General features: G+C 32.8%; 2 protein-coding genes across 4 annotated transcripts; both read left to right on the forward strand.

Annotated features, from left to right (window-relative positions):
• Positions 1–714: 714 nt before the first annotated feature.
• Positions 715–7,593, forward strand: LOC126724864 (proteasome subunit alpha type-6). The gene is made up of 9 exons (XM_050429290.1): positions 715–896; positions 1,838–1,932; positions 2,022–2,103; positions 2,684–2,780; positions 5,023–5,081; positions 5,278–5,360; positions 6,559–6,654; positions 7,185–7,244; positions 7,345–7,593. Exons 1-9 carry the CDS (start codon positions 821–823, stop codon positions 7,435–7,437), a joined length of 741 nt encoding a protein of 246 aa, XP_050285247.1. The 5' UTR covers positions 715–820; the 3' UTR covers positions 7,438–7,593.
• A 3,352-nt stretch (positions 7,594–10,945) lies between these two features.
• LOC126724865 (uncharacterized) lies at positions 10,946–17,101 on the forward strand. 3 transcript variants are annotated; one of them, XM_050429293.1, is made up of 8 exons: positions 10,946–11,094; positions 11,967–12,288; positions 12,779–12,979; positions 13,255–13,527; positions 14,083–14,185; positions 14,363–14,481; positions 15,039–15,215; positions 15,927–17,101. In XM_050429293.1, the coding sequence occupies exons 2-8, from the start codon at positions 11,980–11,982 to the stop codon at positions 16,755–16,757; spliced, it is 2,013 nt and encodes a 670-aa protein (XP_050285250.1). In that variant the 5' UTR covers positions 10,946–11,094; positions 11,967–11,979; the 3' UTR covers positions 16,758–17,101. The 3 variants fall into 3 exon arrangements, with proteins under 3 accessions (XP_050285250.1, XP_050285249.1, XP_050285251.1); XM_050429292.1 differs by lacking the exon at positions 10,946–11,094 and adding an exon at positions 11,095–11,194; XM_050429294.1 differs by lacking the exon at positions 10,946–11,094 and having other exon boundaries at positions 12,078–12,284.
• Positions 17,102–18,349: the final 1,248 nt, after the last annotated feature.

Genomic DNA, 18,349 nt, shown 5'->3' on the forward strand with positions numbered 1-18,349 from the left:
GGAGTTGATAAAAGCCCAATTTTGGTTTCCTAAAAGAAAAGATCCACAAAAATGTTAATCTAAAGCTACTTATTGAATCATTTTTTTTGGTTGTGTTAAAGAGAAGTTGCATGACACAGCTAACTAGCCAAAACAGAGGGCATAGCTGAAGAAAGCCAATGTGATCACAAAAAAGAAGCATCAAAGCTAAAAAAATTAAAAAGAGGGGTTCTTTAAAAATTACAAAGTCCTCCTACTAAGCACATCCCCATTTTGCTAGAACATTTGTACATTTATTCGCTTCACAATAAATATGGTTGACTCTGATCTATTGAAACTTGTTGAGCAAAGACCTACAATCATTTAAGAGTGACGAATAAGCCTTGTTAGTATTAAATCCAGAGTTAACAAGATCAACGACAACTTTTACATCAAGTTCGACTTCAATATAGTTAATCCCTATCTAAAGTCCAAGCAATAGACTATCTCGAAGTGCCCACAATTCAGCTATCACACTAGGATAGACCCCATTGACTCTAAAAAAACACCCTTGACCCAATAATTTACCAACAATACCAATTAGCCTACCTTAGCCCAAAAAAAAAAAAAAAAAAAAAAAAGTTATGCAAACTTGGGCTTTTTCACCGTTGAGTTTGGGCTTTCTACGCCAAGACCCGTCCAAATTTGAACTCTCAACACAACGAGAGCCTTCGTGTGTAGAAAGAAACCTCTTTGCCTTATATCTCACTTTTTCTCTTTACCTCTCTCTGATCTCTCACACACTCTCAGTTCCAAAAAAAAAACCTACAAAAACCCTCTAAATTCGAAGCTAATCGAAACGATGAGTCGTGGAAGTGGTGGTGGCTATGATCGTCACATCACGATTTTCTCACCCGAAGGTCGTCTCTTTCAAGTGGGTATGTGTTTCTAATTCAAATCTCCTTTCTGGGTATTGTCAAAGATGCAATATTTTCAGTAAAAATTGGATTTTTAGGATCTTTTATGAGAAACCCAGATTGAATTTTTTGATGGGTTTTGTTTGATTCTATGTTTGGTTTGATCTGTGTTTAGTTAAATTTGCTTCGTTTATTGTTTCGTTTTTTGTTTTTGTTTTTGGGGGCAAGAATTAATGCCAGCTAAATGTTTTTACTAGCTATGACTTTGTTGCTAAATGTTTTGAGTAGAGTAATTGAATATAGGCACACATTGTTAAAGATTCAATAGTTATAGTGAATACTGGATTTTTAGGATCGTTTGTGACAAACCCAGATGGAAATTTTTGATGGGTTTTGTTTGATTCTATGTTTGGTTTGATCTGCGTTGAGTTTAACACCAATTTTTTAAGGTTTAGTTAAATTGCTTGGTTACTTTCTTTTTTGGGGGCAAGAATTAATGCTAGCTAAATGTTTATACTGAGTATGACTTCGATGCTAATTGTAAATTGCTAGAGTTTTCAAGATCCTATGCTTGTTACAGCTTATTAATGCCAGTTTTGAGTTGACTAATTGAATATAGGCGCACATTGTAGCTATTCAGTCCAGGCTTTGTATTGAACAAATTAGGGACACGGTTATTGTAGCTCAAACAAAGTCTTTGAACATAAAAATTGACCCTTTGAAAAAGGAAAAAGATCTTTGAGTCTCATTTGGTTACACACACATGAGAAATTGGATTCCAGTAATTCAAAATAGTAGCATTAGTCTTAGAGGTATGAATGTATGTGTTGTCTTGGTTCCAAAAGTTTCATCTAAATTTTTGTACTTTGGAGCTGCAGGTCTTTGTAATAGTAAATTGAACGCACTTGTTTGTTGTTTTGGTCAGTAATATTCTAATTATTTGTTTGGGTTTGAATGAGTAGAGTATGCTTTCAAGGCTGTCAAGGCTGCCGGAATCACCTCGATTGGTGTACGAGGAAAGGATTCAGTCTGTGTCGTAACTCAAAAGAAGGTCCCGGTGAGTATCAGTTTTTCATCATACTGAAAATTCGTTTTAGTTAGAGTTTGAATTGAATTGGGTAATATAAATTATGAAATTTGATACAGGACAAGCTTTTGGATCAAACAAGTGTCACACATCTTTTCCCCATCACCAAGTATCTTGGTTTGTTGGCAACTGGCATGACAGGTGGGGCAGCAAGTTTCTATCTAAGCCGTTTTAGTTATATGAAAGTTTTATGGAACCCAAAACATGTCTTTATTGAAAATGCAAATTTCATTATTGAGAAATTCAATGTGTTGACTTGTCTGGTTAGATATTTTGCTTTTATCAAGTATATGTCACACAGTACTCTCTGATTGTGCATTTTATGAATTTAATTTTTTATTATTAAAAATGAAAAAGGTGAATGATTAGTGAGATTCGAAGGCATTCCATTTATGTCTTATGATGCCAGGGCACCTTGCGCCTTAGAAAGTGAATAATGTGTTGTCACATGGCAAAGTAATGGAACTTTTTTGTTATCTTTCATTCTCTTTTTGAAATGATGGAGTTGGTAAGAGTATCTGAACTATATTATAATATGATAACATTTATTACACAAATGCATTGCTGATTGTCGTTGTCTAGTGGGTATAATCCATATTGTTGTTGGCCGAAAGTTCACATATGCTTTATCCTCCTTGGTTATAGAATGACGATGTGATTTTCTATTTATTGCTCTTTCGAATGAGTTGAACTTTAATATTTTTGTCATGCCATTTTTCAGCTGATGCAAGAACTTTGGTTCAACAAGCAAGAAATGAAGCAGCTGAGTTTCGCTTTAGATATGGATATGAGATGCCTGTAGATGTGTTGTCTAAATGGTATTCATACCATCTATCTGCTATTCTTTAATTGTTTGACTTGTGATATGCATGTAGTGTATCAACTATTTGACTAGATCTGCAATTTTTTTTGAGTTAGAAACTTTAATTTAACCCATTTCCACAATAGACTGCATTTCTTGAGTGAAGTAATTCAAATAGTTGCTTTTCCTTCAGATAGATTTGTTTTTTGATGAGTCTTTTCCTTCAAATAGATAAGTAGTACTCAAAATGAACTAAAAAATGGTGCATTTGACTCAAAACGAGGAGAATGACTTCTCTCTCTCTCATACACACACACACACACACACACTCCCACACATATTAAATGAATAAGAGATTGTTACAAAGATGAATTATTTCTATTGATTGGTCAGTCTTATAGGCTCGAGTTGGACATCTAATTGCCTCGATTTGAATCCAAATAGATGAATAGGATCTCAAATAACGAGAGAAATGTTAAAAGCAGGTCAGATTATCAATAATGAAAAGAGAGAACAAGTTACAATACAAGCAGCAATGCTGCAAACTCCTACACTCACAAATCATCAGCTTAACCAAGATACAAACATCAAATCTTCAGCTATCTATTATACAACAAGATCAAGTGTCCTACAATACATCAAAATATGGATGCTGGTAACCTCTTGAGACCACTCAAAACTCTCTTTCTAGCCAACAATCTGCATCTGACATCATGCGTAATAGACTTCAAAATATTAACTTCACTCTTAGCATCAGTGTCCATCCATAAGTGGTGAAGTGTTCCAGACCAAGCTAGCCTGTATATTAGACTCTTTAAACCCCTTACTTTTAGCTTGGTCATAGCCCAATTTTACTTGTCATCACAGCTGCCAATATGCCTCGCAATCAAGCATCTCCTTAGCACCTCCTTCCTTATCAATTTAGTAAAGGAGCAATAAAAAAATTGGTCTCTGTAGGCACTTGCGTCCAGTCTCCCATGCAACCCCATTTAACTGGCCTTTCTCTTATTGTTATTCTCTCCTTCATGACCAGCTAGCTTATAAATGCATGCTTGGGAATGTGACCTGTGAATCAAATCAGCTTGCACACCAACTAATAGCTTGTTGGTTGGTTCTTTTTGTTTTTTGATAAGAGCATTTTTTTGGTTCTAACATTATCCCAAGTGACTGTACAATTGAATCTACCATTTCCGGAAGGAATCCATAATATCGTATCTTCTTTCCCACTAATCTGCACCCGAGATAACTTGCTCTGGATAAGTACCAAGTACCAACTCATTGTATCTGGCAGGAGGCCAAACCATTCTCCATCGTGAATTCCACTTGATAACTTTGCTTATGAATCCTTTCTTATCACTTCTTATGTGCAGTTCTGTACAAAAATTGTTTTTATTGCTTCCTTCTCTCTCTCTCTCATATTATAGGATGTGCAGTTTATTAGTGGGTTGGAATAAATATGTACTTTGTTATCTTGCTCAGCAGATATCTCCAACTAAAGAAAAAAGAAATCTGGATTGTGTAATAATGTTGTGTGTTTGATTTTTTAGGTTGAATTTGATATGTAGGTTGTTGTCTTACCTAGAAGATATGGTCTTGTTGTGTAGGTATAAATTAATGTGGACCACCTTGATATACACAGTTGGGTCAAATAAGACGTAAAAAGCAAAAGACAGTAATGATGTGTTAAGGATTACACAGGGCGTGCACATAATGTTCTGTTTTAGGACTCATTGCTGAATTCATGAATCTTGATGTTGAGGAATGTTAGCATTTCAGTAGTCACGAAATTTTTTTCTCTTTGATTGTCTAATAAACAAGAAAGCATCCTTAATTATTGCATGAATATAATAATACACTTGAAGTTGCTTATTTTTTGGAGTCAATAAGTAAGTGTCATCTCCTTCAATAAAGAAAATGCTAGTTTGCTAGAATGTTAGACTGGAAGTTTATTACTTGAGAATTTGAGGAAGATATACTCAGAGTAATCATAGCAAATCTAGCAGTAGTTCATGGTTAGTTTTTCCTACTTGACTCCTAATTCTTTATATATGACATGCTATCAGATGATAAATAGTTCTGTTTCTTAAATATGTCAATACTAATGCTTCTTCAAATTGTTATACGTAAACTCTCTGTTCTTGCAAATTTTCTGTTAATGAACATTGCTTATGTTTATAAAATTACAATCAAAAGATTGTGTCATTACATGTTAGTTCAAAATGATATATTAACTAATGTTTGTAATTGTTGTTTGTTAGGATTGCTGACAAATCACAAGTCTATACTCAACATGCGTATATGAGACCTCTTGGAGTAGGTTTGTTTCTTGCCTTTTCTATAGTTGTCAATGATTCTCCTCTTGTGCTGTTATGTGTTAAACTTAGTATTCCTTTTTTCTTTTCTTTTTTTTTTTTTAATTTTTTTTATACTCCCTTATTGGTTTGTTAAATGTACATGACTTTATTACTGATATATTTTCCCTCCCATGATTTCCTGTCTTTGCTTTTTCAAAGTTGCTATGGTTTTGGGTATTGATGATGAATATGGTCCTAGACTCTACAAATGTGATCCAGCAGGCCATTTCTTTGGTCACAAGGTATTGCCAAGTCTTATCCTAGAATATCTGTCTCTCGCTCTGCAGATGGTTTTTATCTGTTTACTTAACATGAGAACAAATAATGCCGAAGATTAATTGAACACTAGTGTAACTTTCTGGCAGTTTGTCTATGTTTTACTCCAGCTGTCACCTTGTGTACTTGTTTACAACTTCCTTTATTAGGCTAAATCTAACAGACATTATTAACTTCGGCATAACATTCTTTGCATACTAATACAATTTCTATGGTGCAAGAACTCTCTCTAAGCTGACAACTGTAACATGTACCTCTCTTATTTACCTATCTAAATAAGATAATGGGAAGGATCAAAATTTGTACGTGGTTTACAGCTGTATGCTAATTATGTACTATTTTATTGGGGTTTGATATTCTGCCATTTTTTTCCTGCTCTTTTGTCAAATCCATTCATCTTCATTATATTTATATTTAGTAAAGTTGCATTATACAATAATAACCTAGTGTTTCATTGACTGTGATGACTTATATGATGGTTATGGTCATAAAAAGCATTATTAGAGTTTAGTAAGTAGAGCACTTACTAAATTGCATAATCTTTTCAATTGTAATTCCAATTTTTTGTATTTATTTTTTTAAAAAAAAAATCCAAGCCAATGCTCTCTAGCACAAATGGAACCTCCTCCCTGTGTAAGTGTTAGGTTAAGGGTGAGGTCATGGGTTCAAGACTCATTGGGTACATTTGTAATTTTCCAATAAAGAAATATCCTTTTTATTTTATTTTATTTTATTTTTGTAATTCTTTAGCCTATCTTATGTACACAGGACCTGTGTACATGAGGTGGTCCGGTTCATCAAATAAAATTTATTACTTATAAAAAAAATCGTATCCTTTTATCTTGAGTTGAAATATATAGATCAGCTTTTACTTATATCTAGATTATTTTATAATTAAGCTGACTACGAAAGATTAAAGAGTGTTGATTTTGCAATGTTCACTTGTAGTTATTGTAAACTTTTATGAATGTTCTGTTTTTTAAGTGCTGAAAATATGAGTAACTTTTCTTGCTTTTCTGCACATTGTTATTTGTGACTTTGTGGGGTCAAATTATATTGCTAGATTATAAGTGTTTCAGTTGGATTAATAAGTCATTTCTTCCATGTTCATTACTATATTATGAGTTTCATTCCTGTGAGTTCCTCATGATATACGTTATTTAGGCCACAAGTGCTGGATTGAAAGAGCAGGAGGCAATTAATTTCTTGGAGAAGAAAATGAAGAATGATCCTGCATTTACTTATGAGGAGACAGTGCAGGTAGATGTCACATCTTTTTAATGATAGAACTTCTGAATCATAAGATGGCAAACAATATTCACATGTTTATATCTCCCTTCCTCCTCCTATTTCGAGAGTCAAATTGGGTATAAGAAATCTTGCCGTTCATGGATCTATAATAGAATCCATTTACTGTTAATAGTCACTGGGTTGATATCAAGTCAGTAATGACATGAATTACCTGTCGGTGTAATGTATCTGATTAGTAGCAGAAGCAATATCACAAATTGATTGGGGAGCCCACATTTCAGTTCTTCATGAGAGACTTTCCCCTATGCAGATTTAATTGTAAACCTTTAGATGAGTAAATTTTCTCTCTTTATGCTGTAACAGTTTTGTGAAAAATGTTCGCTCATGATGATTCAAACAATTCTTTCCTACATATTTTCATGGGCTCTCAAAGCTAATATATTAAGATTTTGTGATCCTTTGGTGAAAAGGGGCATGTTAATGTGTACATGAACGATTCTTTTTCTGCATCTAATGTCTTCAATTGTTTTCATTTATAGACTGCGATTTCAGCCCTGCAATCAGTTCTACAAGAGGATTTCAAAGCCAATGAGATTGAGGTACTGAATATCCCCACCACTCTTGTATTCCCGTTTGTAGTTAGATACAACTTTCTAGAGAGAATGAGTGATTTTGAATTAACCCTTGTATTTCTTGCAGGTTGGAGTAGTGAGGACAGACAACCCAGTCTTTAGAGTGTTGTCCACAGAGGAGATTGATGAGCACTTGACTGCCATAAGTGAACGCGACTGAGATTTGATGCAATGTTGAATGCTTTTTAGTATTTGTCATTCAGTGTTATTTGAATCATCAAACATTTGCTTAAAGAATTCTTCCTGATCTTGTAACTTGTATAACTAATGTTGGATATGTCATTATGCATTTCTAAACTGAAAAGGCTTTCTTTAATTTTACTTGTATCAAGTAGCCTATGAAATTTGTCCTCAAAGAGATCGTTTGGAATGGAACGATGGCGATGGCACGTTAACTTGTCAGGTCTAATTAGATGCTGACAGTACGTGTGAGAAAGATTGGCATCTGATGGGTTTGGGTTGCGTCTGGTTTAGTTTATCATTTTGAGGTCAATGGCCTTATTCTTATAGTTAACTTAATATTCATTCTTTTCCTTTTTCTGATGCTGATAATAGATAAAGGAAGGTATAAGAGAGAGATGGCCTCTAATAATAGGCTGTGGTTGCATTTGGTGCAACTCTTGTGGGTGTAGAGTTTTAATGCCAAAAAACAAAAAGACTGAAAGATATGTGACCTTATGTGGCCACTCAAAAACAAAAATCTAAGAAGCTGATTAGATGTCTGATAAGTTTAGTGGAAAAATGGTTCTGAATCTTCTGATAAGTTTAGTGGAAAAAATGGTTCTATCTTGTTATAGGAGACAGCCAACCTTGACCCTTGAGGTGGCAAATTATAAATAGTGAACCTATGAATTTGCTTTTTTTATTTTTATTTTTTATTTTTTTTTATTTTTTTATTTTTTTATTTTATGAACACGAATTAACTGTTACTACTATCCCATCAATTATAGATTTAAAAAAAAAAAATTGTTATCTTAACAAGTTGTGAAAAATATGTAAAATGTGAAATATGTTGGGTACAACAGTATATTGATAAAGATAGACTGCTTTTCTTTAAATCAATCACTTGAAATTTATCTACTTCTCTTTATCTAAAAATTGCTTATTAATCTTAATTAAATATTAATTAATAATTACTTAAAATTATCAACTTTTTTTTAGCTTTCTTTCCAAAGCAAAGGTTTGCTAATTAGTGGGTGTGAGAAAAAGCAAAGTGCAAATAAAAGTGAACTACGTTACACGGATGCAAAAACGTTGTTGTTAAAAACAGACGCAAACCGTTGTTCTCACATCTTACGGCTTCGACCCAATTATTAACGGAGAAATTAAATAAGCAAAATAAAATTAAAGCTAAAATTGTAAACTACATTTTCAAAGTTTGAAGGTGTTTAAGTTTTACATCATGAAATTTTAGAATTTAAATTTTACTCTTTAAAATTTGAAGGTGTTTAGATTTTATATCGTAAGTTTTGAAATTTTAAGATTTAAAATCTAAATACTCTCAAAATTTAAAGAATAAAATTCATATTCAGAAATTTTACAGTGTTAAATTCAAATTCTCTCAAGTAAAATTTAAATTATGAAATTTTAGCATAAATTTCAAACACGTAGTTTGCCATTAGCCTAATAAAACTGAAATGGGTGTCCCAAGGGTCCCACCTGGTCAAATCCTGTGCACAGTTCATGCACTAATGGCTAGTGTACTCGTATACCAAACATGTCCCCTCCTACAATTCGTTTTTCGGTAAAAGTCTTCCCGCAATTCTAAAGAAGGCCATTATGAGTTTCCTAATTTTACTCAGCAAAGATTCTAGATGTATTAATCTATATTACTATTTAAGGGATTTTTTTTATTTAGATTTTTTATTTTTTAGTTCAAAAATATCTCTACACCCTTATATTTAAGTAGAGATAAAATTAAAGGATAATCTGATAAAAATACAACTCTAATTCCCACTAAAACATTACCTAAAAAATAGGAATACTTTCCTGTTAATTTTCAAATTGCTTTATCTACTTACAAGTTAAATTCTTAAAATAAAAATTATAAATATATATAAAATAAAAATACTTTTTTTTGTTAAAAAAGAAAGCCTCATTGTTTAAATAGAGATAAAATTAAAGGACAATCTAGTAAAAATACAAATCTAACTTCCACTAAAACATTGCCTAAAAAATAGTACCACTTTCCTGTTAATTTTCAAATTGTTTTCTCCACTTATAACTTAGATTTTCAAAATAAAAATTATATATATATATATATATATATATAAAATAAAAATACTTTTTTTTTGCTAAAAAAGAAAGTTTCATTATACGCGCAAAGCGTATGTGATGAGGCTAATGATTTATTACTACTTTGTATTTTATTCCCATGTTCACATTTAATTTACTACATTAGTAGTATTCTACATTGGTATTAATTACATTTTTTCTACTTATACAATTTTTGCAACAACTTGTTGGAAATGTCAACTATAAACGGTAGCCAATTACTTTGACAAGAACTCATTAAATTTTTCCGCTACTCATTATTGATCATTTTTACAAGTTGTGGTAGAAATTGTATTCCTAGCATTTTTTTGTTAATTCAATACCTTTTTAAAGTTAGTTTTATATTAATAATGTAGTAAAAATTAGATCATTTTATGAATCTTAAGCCTTCCATAAGTATATTTTATTTTATATCCTCTAATTAAGGAAAAGTAAGGTTTTTTTTTTCTTAGTGGTGAAGGTACCGAAAAGTAAGTTTGACTAGCGGTTTTTAAAGTGGTTTTTCCATGCCCACGACAACAAATGCTATCTCTCTTTTTTTTTTAACAGACAACAAATGCTATCTCAAAAGTTAAAAAAAAAAAGGACAACGAAAATAACTAAATTAATATAAAGAAAATTCAAGAAAGATTGCATTAAAATTTTCATTTCCTTCTATATAATTGTTGGATAAAGTTACTTAGAATACTGTAATAAGTTTATGGATAAAATCTTTCACAATTTGCGGAGAGTTGACACCATGCATTGCGGTTAGTAGATGCACAATACAATATAAAAATAGTATTGCACTAATCATAATTCACTAGCTCAAGCTGTGATATTAGTTATATTTAGTATTGTAGTATGAAAGATGTTAAGAATTGTAGGATAACGTTAACATTACTTAAAATAATAAAAAAGTTTATAGATAAAAAATTTCACAATTTGCAGAGAGTTAAAGCAATGCAAATTAAAAAAGGTATAAAAGAATCTTATCATATCAACAAAATCATTAAATTAGTTATATCCATCCAAAATCAAAGTTGTTAAAACAATCTCAAATTCTTAATCATCAAAAAGTACAACCTCCTAATGCCAAATCAAACAACTTTGCAGTTTTATTTTTATAAATACATCAGAATTTCAATCTATTGTGTCGTTTTTTTTATAAGTGAGATTCAATTTTTGAGTCACGTAAGATTTTATCAGTTGAGCGAATTGAAATACAAGAGAAAGAAAAAGAAGAAGCGACCGTGTCTCTTTCAAAGTCTCAACCTCGAATCTTCAAACCAGTTACACTTTCATGTTAATTGCTGTCGTGTCACATTCTTCTTCTGCCACGTGTCACATTCTACAAACAAAAAATATATATAAAAAGGTACAAAAAGCTTGTGTTTAGTTTGCTTAATCCGAAATAAAAAAAGAACATAAAACTGTCCTAAAAGCAAAAACCAAACCCACAAAAGAGAATAGTTATTAGATTCTGTAGGTTTTTTTTTTTTGATACCTTTGAAACAAAGACAATACTTATAAATTCTTCTCAGATTTTCTAAAAGCTCTTCAGGTTTGTTCCTTCTATATTTATCTCTCTCTCTCCGTGTCTGAATTTGTTTTTTTTCCTTTTAGGGTTTTTGTGTTCAACAACATTCCATCATGTTTTTCAGGTTACTTTCATTCTTTTTAAGGATGGTGCAGTTTCAGTTTCTTTAAACTTTGTTTGTGTTTGGGTAATCCGAGGTTAAATTGTTTGGTTTCTGATAAAAAAAAAAATGTTGGGTAACTGAAATGTGCGTTTTTTTCATTAATTTATGAAAGTTTTTATCTTTTTCGTTTCTGGGAAAGCAAAGCTTTGTTGAAATTAATGTGCAAAATTGTAAAGTTCTAATTTTTATTTTTTTGCCTTTTGGGTTTTCTATGTGCAATTAAGCAGAGAATCAGATTCCTTAGAAGTGGGTTTTTTGTTTTTGTTTTTGTTTTTTGTGTTTTCGGATGGAACTGTTGCATTGTTAGATATTGCATGAAGTTTAGAAATTTGGGTTTTGCAAGTCATTGAAGTTGAAGGGGCTTCGTATAATATATGTCATTGACTAGTATGTTTGGTGTTGATTTGGTAGTTAAAGTTGATTATATACCTTAATTTATTTTAATAACAGAAAGTTTCCATTAGCTTTGATTTAGGAATATGATAGTGTAGAATTTGTCAACTTTTAATTTGATAGTCTAATTTGATTATATAGCTTAAGTAATTAGTTATTTATTTTTTTTGAATTCTCAATTGTTTGTCATATATAAAACACCCATTAGTTTTGAATTAGGATTTAAGTAGTATACAATTTAGCAGATTTGATTTGATAGTATAAGTTGATTATATAGCTTAATTTACTCTTTTTAAAAAAAAAATTTTTGTTTTTATTTTTTTTTATAAATTTATTATAGGGATCGAATAGTCATGGCAACTGCAACTATGGCCACAGCAGCAGGAGCAGCTGCTCTTTTGTACTACACATTGAACCGTAAATTACAGTCTGGTAGGTCTCATGGAGATGATGATGATGATGATGAAAATGGTAGTGATGCACCCAATGACATGCCTGTAGGTGTTGAACGCATTTCGCATAGGCTAATTCAAGCCCCAGCGACGTGGGTTGAGACAATTTCGACGTTGTCAGAGACTCTTAGGTTTACATACTCCGAGACTCTGGGGAAATGGCCCATTGGGGATTTGGCATTTGGGATCAACTTTCTTCTAAAGAGGCAGGTAAGATACTTGATGGCTTTAGCAGTTTAGCTATTGAATTGCGATATACTTGCGGATGTATTTTGTGTGATTTTTGTTCATCATTGAAAGAATATGTTTGTTCTCATAACTTAAATCGATTTATAAATAGCTGCATTCTGGCTTTGACTAAGTACTGAAAATATGATGCAAAAGATTTTTGCACATATATAATCATAACTATTAGACAGCAGGATTTATGTGTAGTCAATTTGCAGTTTTTTAGTTAGTTTCTATATACAGGCACTGATATTTTCCAAAATTATGCACTGAATATTTAATGTAACAGATTTTCTCTTTTACATTATCAGTTTTTGGTTGTTGTTGAGTTCATGTCATGTTTATAAGGAACAATAGCCTTTTATTTATTTATTTATTTATTTTTATGACAGAGTGGCTGTGAATAAAATGTTTTTGCTGACACTTCTAGTTTATCAGGCCAAGCTTCTGACTGCTTTAATGTACTTTGCAGGGACAATTACATGTTGGCAGTGTATTTGGTGGTAAAGACAGTTTACGGCTTGAAGGAGGTCCAGATAAAATTGTTGAACTCAGATGCCACTTAAATTTGTTGACAATATGTTGGCATTTTTCAAAAAAGCCGTTTCCTGTGTTTTTAAAGGAGACTGGTTATTCTGCGGAGAATGTTCTCCTTCAGGAACCCAAAGCAGGAGTAAGTCATTTTTGAACTTGAATCCTGCTATATTTCTATTAACTATATGCAAGCAATTTATTTATTTGGTTTGGGGTGGGGATGGAGAGATCACATTGACTAGTAGAGTCATCAACACTTTACAATGGTATACATATGGTGATTTTTGGTATTGATAAGTATTTCTTACATGGAAGATCAACAGCCATTGGCTGGGGCATAGTTAATTTTGAAGCATGATTTATTTTGCTTACGGACTGTGACCTGAATTTTCTCTGTTTTCTTTTGTTCTGCAGATTTTAAAGCCAGCGTTTACAATTCTAGTTGACCACAGCATGAAATGTTTTATCTTAGTGATTCGTGGGACACATAGTATCAAGGATACTTTGACGGCGGCAACTGGAGCTGTCGTACCATTCCATCACAGTGTTGTGTATGAGGGAGGAGTCAGCAATTTGGTTTTAGGATATGCGCATTGTGGAATGGTTGCAGCCGCTAGATGGATTGCAAAGCTTGCTACTCCTTGTCTTATTAAAGCGCTTGGGGAATATCCTGGTTATAAAATTGAGGTAAAAGTAATAATGCGTAATTGTTCTTATACCTGCTCATCTGTTAATAATTTAGTGAGCATTGTCCATAGATAAACTAAATTGTTATTTTAGGTATTGGCTTTTGAAATGGATGGGCTTGCATTCTCCTTCCATATCTATTGAAGGAGCTAATGATATTGTTTGATACTATAGCTTTTAGAAAGAATATAGTTTCTTTGGGAACTCTGTAGCTTCTGGTATTCCTGTTCAATCATTGTATTTTTCATCTTTCATCACACATTTTCTATAGACAGTTCCCACAAAAATTTCTTGCTTGGCTCTATAAATAAGCAGCGAATGAGTATTTTTATTATTTTTCTCCATATTCTGCACATGCTAGCAATATCAGCTTAGTATTTATGCTCCTAAAGTATTAACATGTTGAGCGGTCTTCTTGGAACATACAAGGGACTTAGAAGCATTTAAAGTAAATTCAATTAAAATATGTTGTTTAGATATTTTTGTTTCCCTTGTTTGTGGCGTTTACCAGTAACAGGGATAGTTATCTAAAGGTATCCTTTTGGGTTCTGACAGATTGTAGGGCACTCTTTAGGTGGAGGCACTGCAGCACTACTAACATACATACTGCGAGAGCAGAAAGAATTGTCAACAACCACCTGTGTTTCATTTGGCCCAGGTTTGAGTTTGTTATACACCATATTCTGATATAATTACTTCAAGGTCTTCAGACTATCATCTCTTTATGTTCAGCTGACAAGAATGTTTGGGTCTAATGCTTGTCAAATCAGATTTTCTATATATATATTTTTTTAATTAGCGTTGCTAGATCACTGACCGTGAATATCACATGCAGCTGCTTGTATGACGTGGGAATTGGCAGAATCAGGCATTAATTTTGTTACATCTGTTATTAATGGAGCTGACTTAGTGCCTACATTCTCAGCTGCTTCGGTGGATGATTTGCGTGCTGAGGTCTGCTCTTGAGCTCTGTAATTTGTCATTATACTCTTATCTTTAAAATATATTATATTTGAAGAGTTGATGGGTAGACTGCCCTTCTAACTTGTTGGTATGAATTTTGTTGGTTGTGGCAATTTGGTTCTAACTTTTAAATCTGTGAATCATTCTTACCTTGGTGATATGGACTTGTCTGAGACAGGTTATATTACTTGGATTTTTACTTATAGAGGATGAATTATTACTTGTCTAAAATTGCTTGTGCCAAAAAAGGTTGTATAATGATTATGTTGGAATCTCCATTAGTTTTTACTTGTGATCTAGACTTCATCCCTCATTCTGGTCAGAGTATCACTATGGACCTAAATTTAGAAACTAAATATCACTCCTGTAGCTCTTTCTGGCCTCATCTTATTTTATCAATTTTAGTGAAATGATAATGATGCATTACTAATATGGTTGGTGTGGTTGTCACTCATTGATACATTTTTTATGCTTTTGGTTCTTATTGTCACATTCTTTATTGCTTGCTGTGTTTATATACATTTGAAGAAAGATATATTCTTTGACAGGTGACAGCGTCTGCTTGGCTAAATGATCTGAGGAATCAGATTGAGCATACAAGAATTTTCAGTACTGTCTATCGTTCTGCTTCGGCACTGGGTTCTCGTCTCCCGTCTATTGCAAGTGCTAGAGCAAAAGTTGCTGGGGCTGGGGCAATTCTTCGTCCTGTTTCCAATGGTACACAGGTAAGTCCTTTCTGTTAAACCAAATCAATGTCCATCTGCATTTGTATTATAGTCTACGACATGCTTCCTCTTCTATCAATTGGCTCATACAACAATAACCAAGCCTTAGTCTTAAAGATTTTGGGTCAACGAGCACATAATTATAAATTTATAGTGAGAACATGACAATAAATATTTAACAGCGTTTCTTTAAGTTGATGCAGCACTGATTGTTATTATTATTATTTATTTTGGGGTGGGGGGTGACCGGGCTGAACAGAAAGAGGGGAACGGGGCTAAACCTAAGCTTCGCCACCTTATGCTTATTGGAATCACCCGCCATGGTTAGAGAAAAATCTCACTCAATATCATCAAATTCAACATTACCGGAGCCCTTCCTTTTTTTATTTTATTTTTATTTTTTTTAAGATGGCTTCTTGAGTCACATCAACAAGGAAAAGAAAATACCTATATTTATGACAAATAAATCCCGCAATCGTCAATTAAAAAAAAATCATTCACACAATAATCAGCGAAATATCTGGTGTCCACACCGTAGGTTATGCAACTCTTCGGTAAGCAGATAGATACTTTTGGTCGTGCAATATAACTTAAACCTACATTTTTTTGTAAAGAAGTTAGCACCTGCATTATACTTGTTTTATTTTTATATCAACTTTAATTTGCACTTGATTCCATTTAACCAGTTGATTGTGTTTCTAATCGCTACAGGTTGTGATGAAGAGAGCTCAGAGCATGGCTCAGGCAGCATGGACACGTCCTGCCCTTGGCGTTTCTTCTTGGTCATGCATGGGTCCCCGTCGTCGGGCCACAGCTGCTCATACAAAAGAGGAGGAAAGCTCTCTTGAATCTTCTGCTGCCAATGCAGAAACTTCTGAGCATCTTCTTTCATCCCCAAATAAAACTGCAACCACAACTGTTATTGAAGGCATTGACCTTCCTGTAGCTTCATCTGTAGGAATGGAATGGACTTCAGAAATTGAGTGTTCTTATTCTGATGAAATAGGTCCAGATGCTAATGGGGATGCTGATGTGAATGATGTTGAGGATCTCATTAGCCACAATAGTCATGAAGACCGAATGACTGAAGTTGAGTTATGGCAACAACTTGAGCATGAGCTTTATGATAGGACGGAAGGTGAGGAGGCTGATGTGGCAAAGGAAATAAGGGAAGAAGAAGCAGCAGCCATTGCAGAGGTAGGTGAGGATCAGCCAGAGAGTTCTACACAAGAGAGAAAGGAAGCGCATAGATTTTTCCCCGCTGGGAAGATTATGCATATCATTACCTTTTACTCAGATGGGGCAGAAAGTGGAAGTGATGGTAGCCCTACCACAAGTGGCTTAGACAATGGCCAGCTAGAAGACACTACAGTAGGGATTTTCCTCACTCCGAGATCACTGTATAGTAAACTCAGGTTGTCGCAAACCATGATTAGTGATCATTTTATGCCGGTCTATAGAAGGCAGATTGAGAGACTAATAAAAGATTTTGAGACAGAAAAAGGTGTCGATGACCATAAAACTGGAGAGGTAGTGTTATAGAAAATGCAGATTTTTAAGCCAACATTTGTTAATAAACATAATACCAAAAGGAACTGTAGTTGTTTACCTTGTTGATTTTGAAGCCATTGCTTTCATCCCGAGTTAATGGCTACCTAGAAAGAATGGTCCATTGCTTTGCTGCAATGGGAAAGCATGGTGGTGGAAGCAACCACAGTTAATGGTCTGACTGGTGAACTAAGGAACATAATTGGTTGTTCTCATTTTTGGCTGCTCTGTTTGTTAGGGAAAGGTGTTAAGGTGGTGTCAATTATGTAAACAGTATCCAAATCCTAGCCTTGTGTAAATTAGTATTTTTGAGTTAAAAATTTTGATTCTTTTTGTAATCAGTTGATTGAGTTGATCTGCTGTTTCTGGCTTTTTTCATTTGGTTCTGTTGTGAAGTGAACTAGTTATGCAACTTTTTAAATATTTTGGTGTCTGCATGTACGAGGTTTTTTTGTTGTGCCTATAGTTGGACTTGATGGGTCATGACTATTGTAGGCAATACATGTGGAGTTCTAGAGTCTTTTGGTTTTATCATCACCGTCATACTTGTCATCTCAAATTCTAAATCTTTTTTCAACACGAATGCAGCTTTCTAAAGGTTTTGATTCTTGTGATAGAATGGACTTTAGCTGTCAGCTTTTCACTAAAAGGTTTCTTTTCATTTTAAATGAATTTATTTTATTTTAGATTAACATTACAAGCTTAAAGGTGAATCATCGCGTACATGGTTATATAAGGTGAAATTTTAAGGTTTTTAACAGTGAAATTGACTTTTTACTTTGAATTAAATGGAGTATCCTATTTGTATAAATTAAAACACTAATTATTTTGTAAAAATTTATTAATGTTTTAAGGTTATATTAACCAATTATCGTATATTTTTAACGGATTTTTTTTTCTCCTTTGAAAGCAAGAAAGAAATTTGGGATTCTCTAGAGAGTTTGAAGAGCTGCGAGAAGAAGATTTGACCCTTAACCATATCGTTCCACTTTTAGCCCAGAGAGTTTGAAGAGCTGCGAGCTATCCACTATGAACGTGTAATAATATGTTCTAATGTATAAACAAATTTGGAACTAGGAACAAGGCCGGCCCAATACAATATGAGACCCTTAGGCTAAATTTTTAAATGGGCCACTTTTTAAATAATATTTAGTTTATTAGCCATCAATTGAATTAATTAATATATTATATTATAATTTTTTTGATTTTAAATCCATTATTTTTATTTTTTAATATGGCTAATTTATTTAAGCGATGCTTAGGATACGGAAAATTTTACTATATAGTTCATACAAACTAACATGTCACTAATTAGAGAAAAATTGATTCAAACGTTAACAATATTGTGTAAGTGGTGATAATTGGATTTTTATTGATCCATTTTTTGTTGTTGTTGAAAAAATACTAAAATTATTACAAAAAACTTACAAACTAATATAAAAATTAATATGATTGGTGACACAATAATATGTAAGATCCATGTAATAAAATTTATAATATTTTTAACATCATTTAATCTAGGAAAAAAAAAAATATACAACTCACTATTTTTTTTTTAAATAAAAAGAAATCAATTATTATCCCCA

This window comes from Quercus robur, chromosome 5 (genome assembly GCF_932294415.1).
Source record: "Quercus robur chromosome 5, dhQueRobu3.1, whole genome shotgun sequence".
Classification (NCBI taxonomy): domain Eukaryota; kingdom Viridiplantae; phylum Streptophyta; class Magnoliopsida; order Fagales; family Fagaceae; genus Quercus; species Quercus robur.

Coding starts and splice junctions, on each gene's coding strand:
- LOC126724864 (XM_050429290.1), top strand. CDS start 821: ATGAGTCGTGGAAGTGGTGGTGGCTATGATCGTCACATCACGATTTTC. Junction 5,082..5,277: donor TATGAGACCTCTTGGAGTAG/GTTTGTTTCTTG, acceptor GCTTTTTCAAAG/TTGCTATGGTTTTGGGTATT. Junction 5,361..6,558: donor GCCATTTCTTTGGTCACAAG/GTATTGCCAAGT, acceptor TACGTTATTTAG/GCCACAAGTGCTGGATTGAA.
- LOC126724865 (XM_050429292.1), top strand. Junction 12,289..12,778: donor ACTTTCTTCTAAAGAGGCAG/GTAAGATACTTG, acceptor TGTACTTTGCAG/GGACAATTACATGTTGGCAG. Junction 14,186..14,362: donor CTGTGTTTCATTTGGCCCAG/GTTTGAGTTTGT, acceptor TATCACATGCAG/CTGCTTGTATGACGTGGGAA.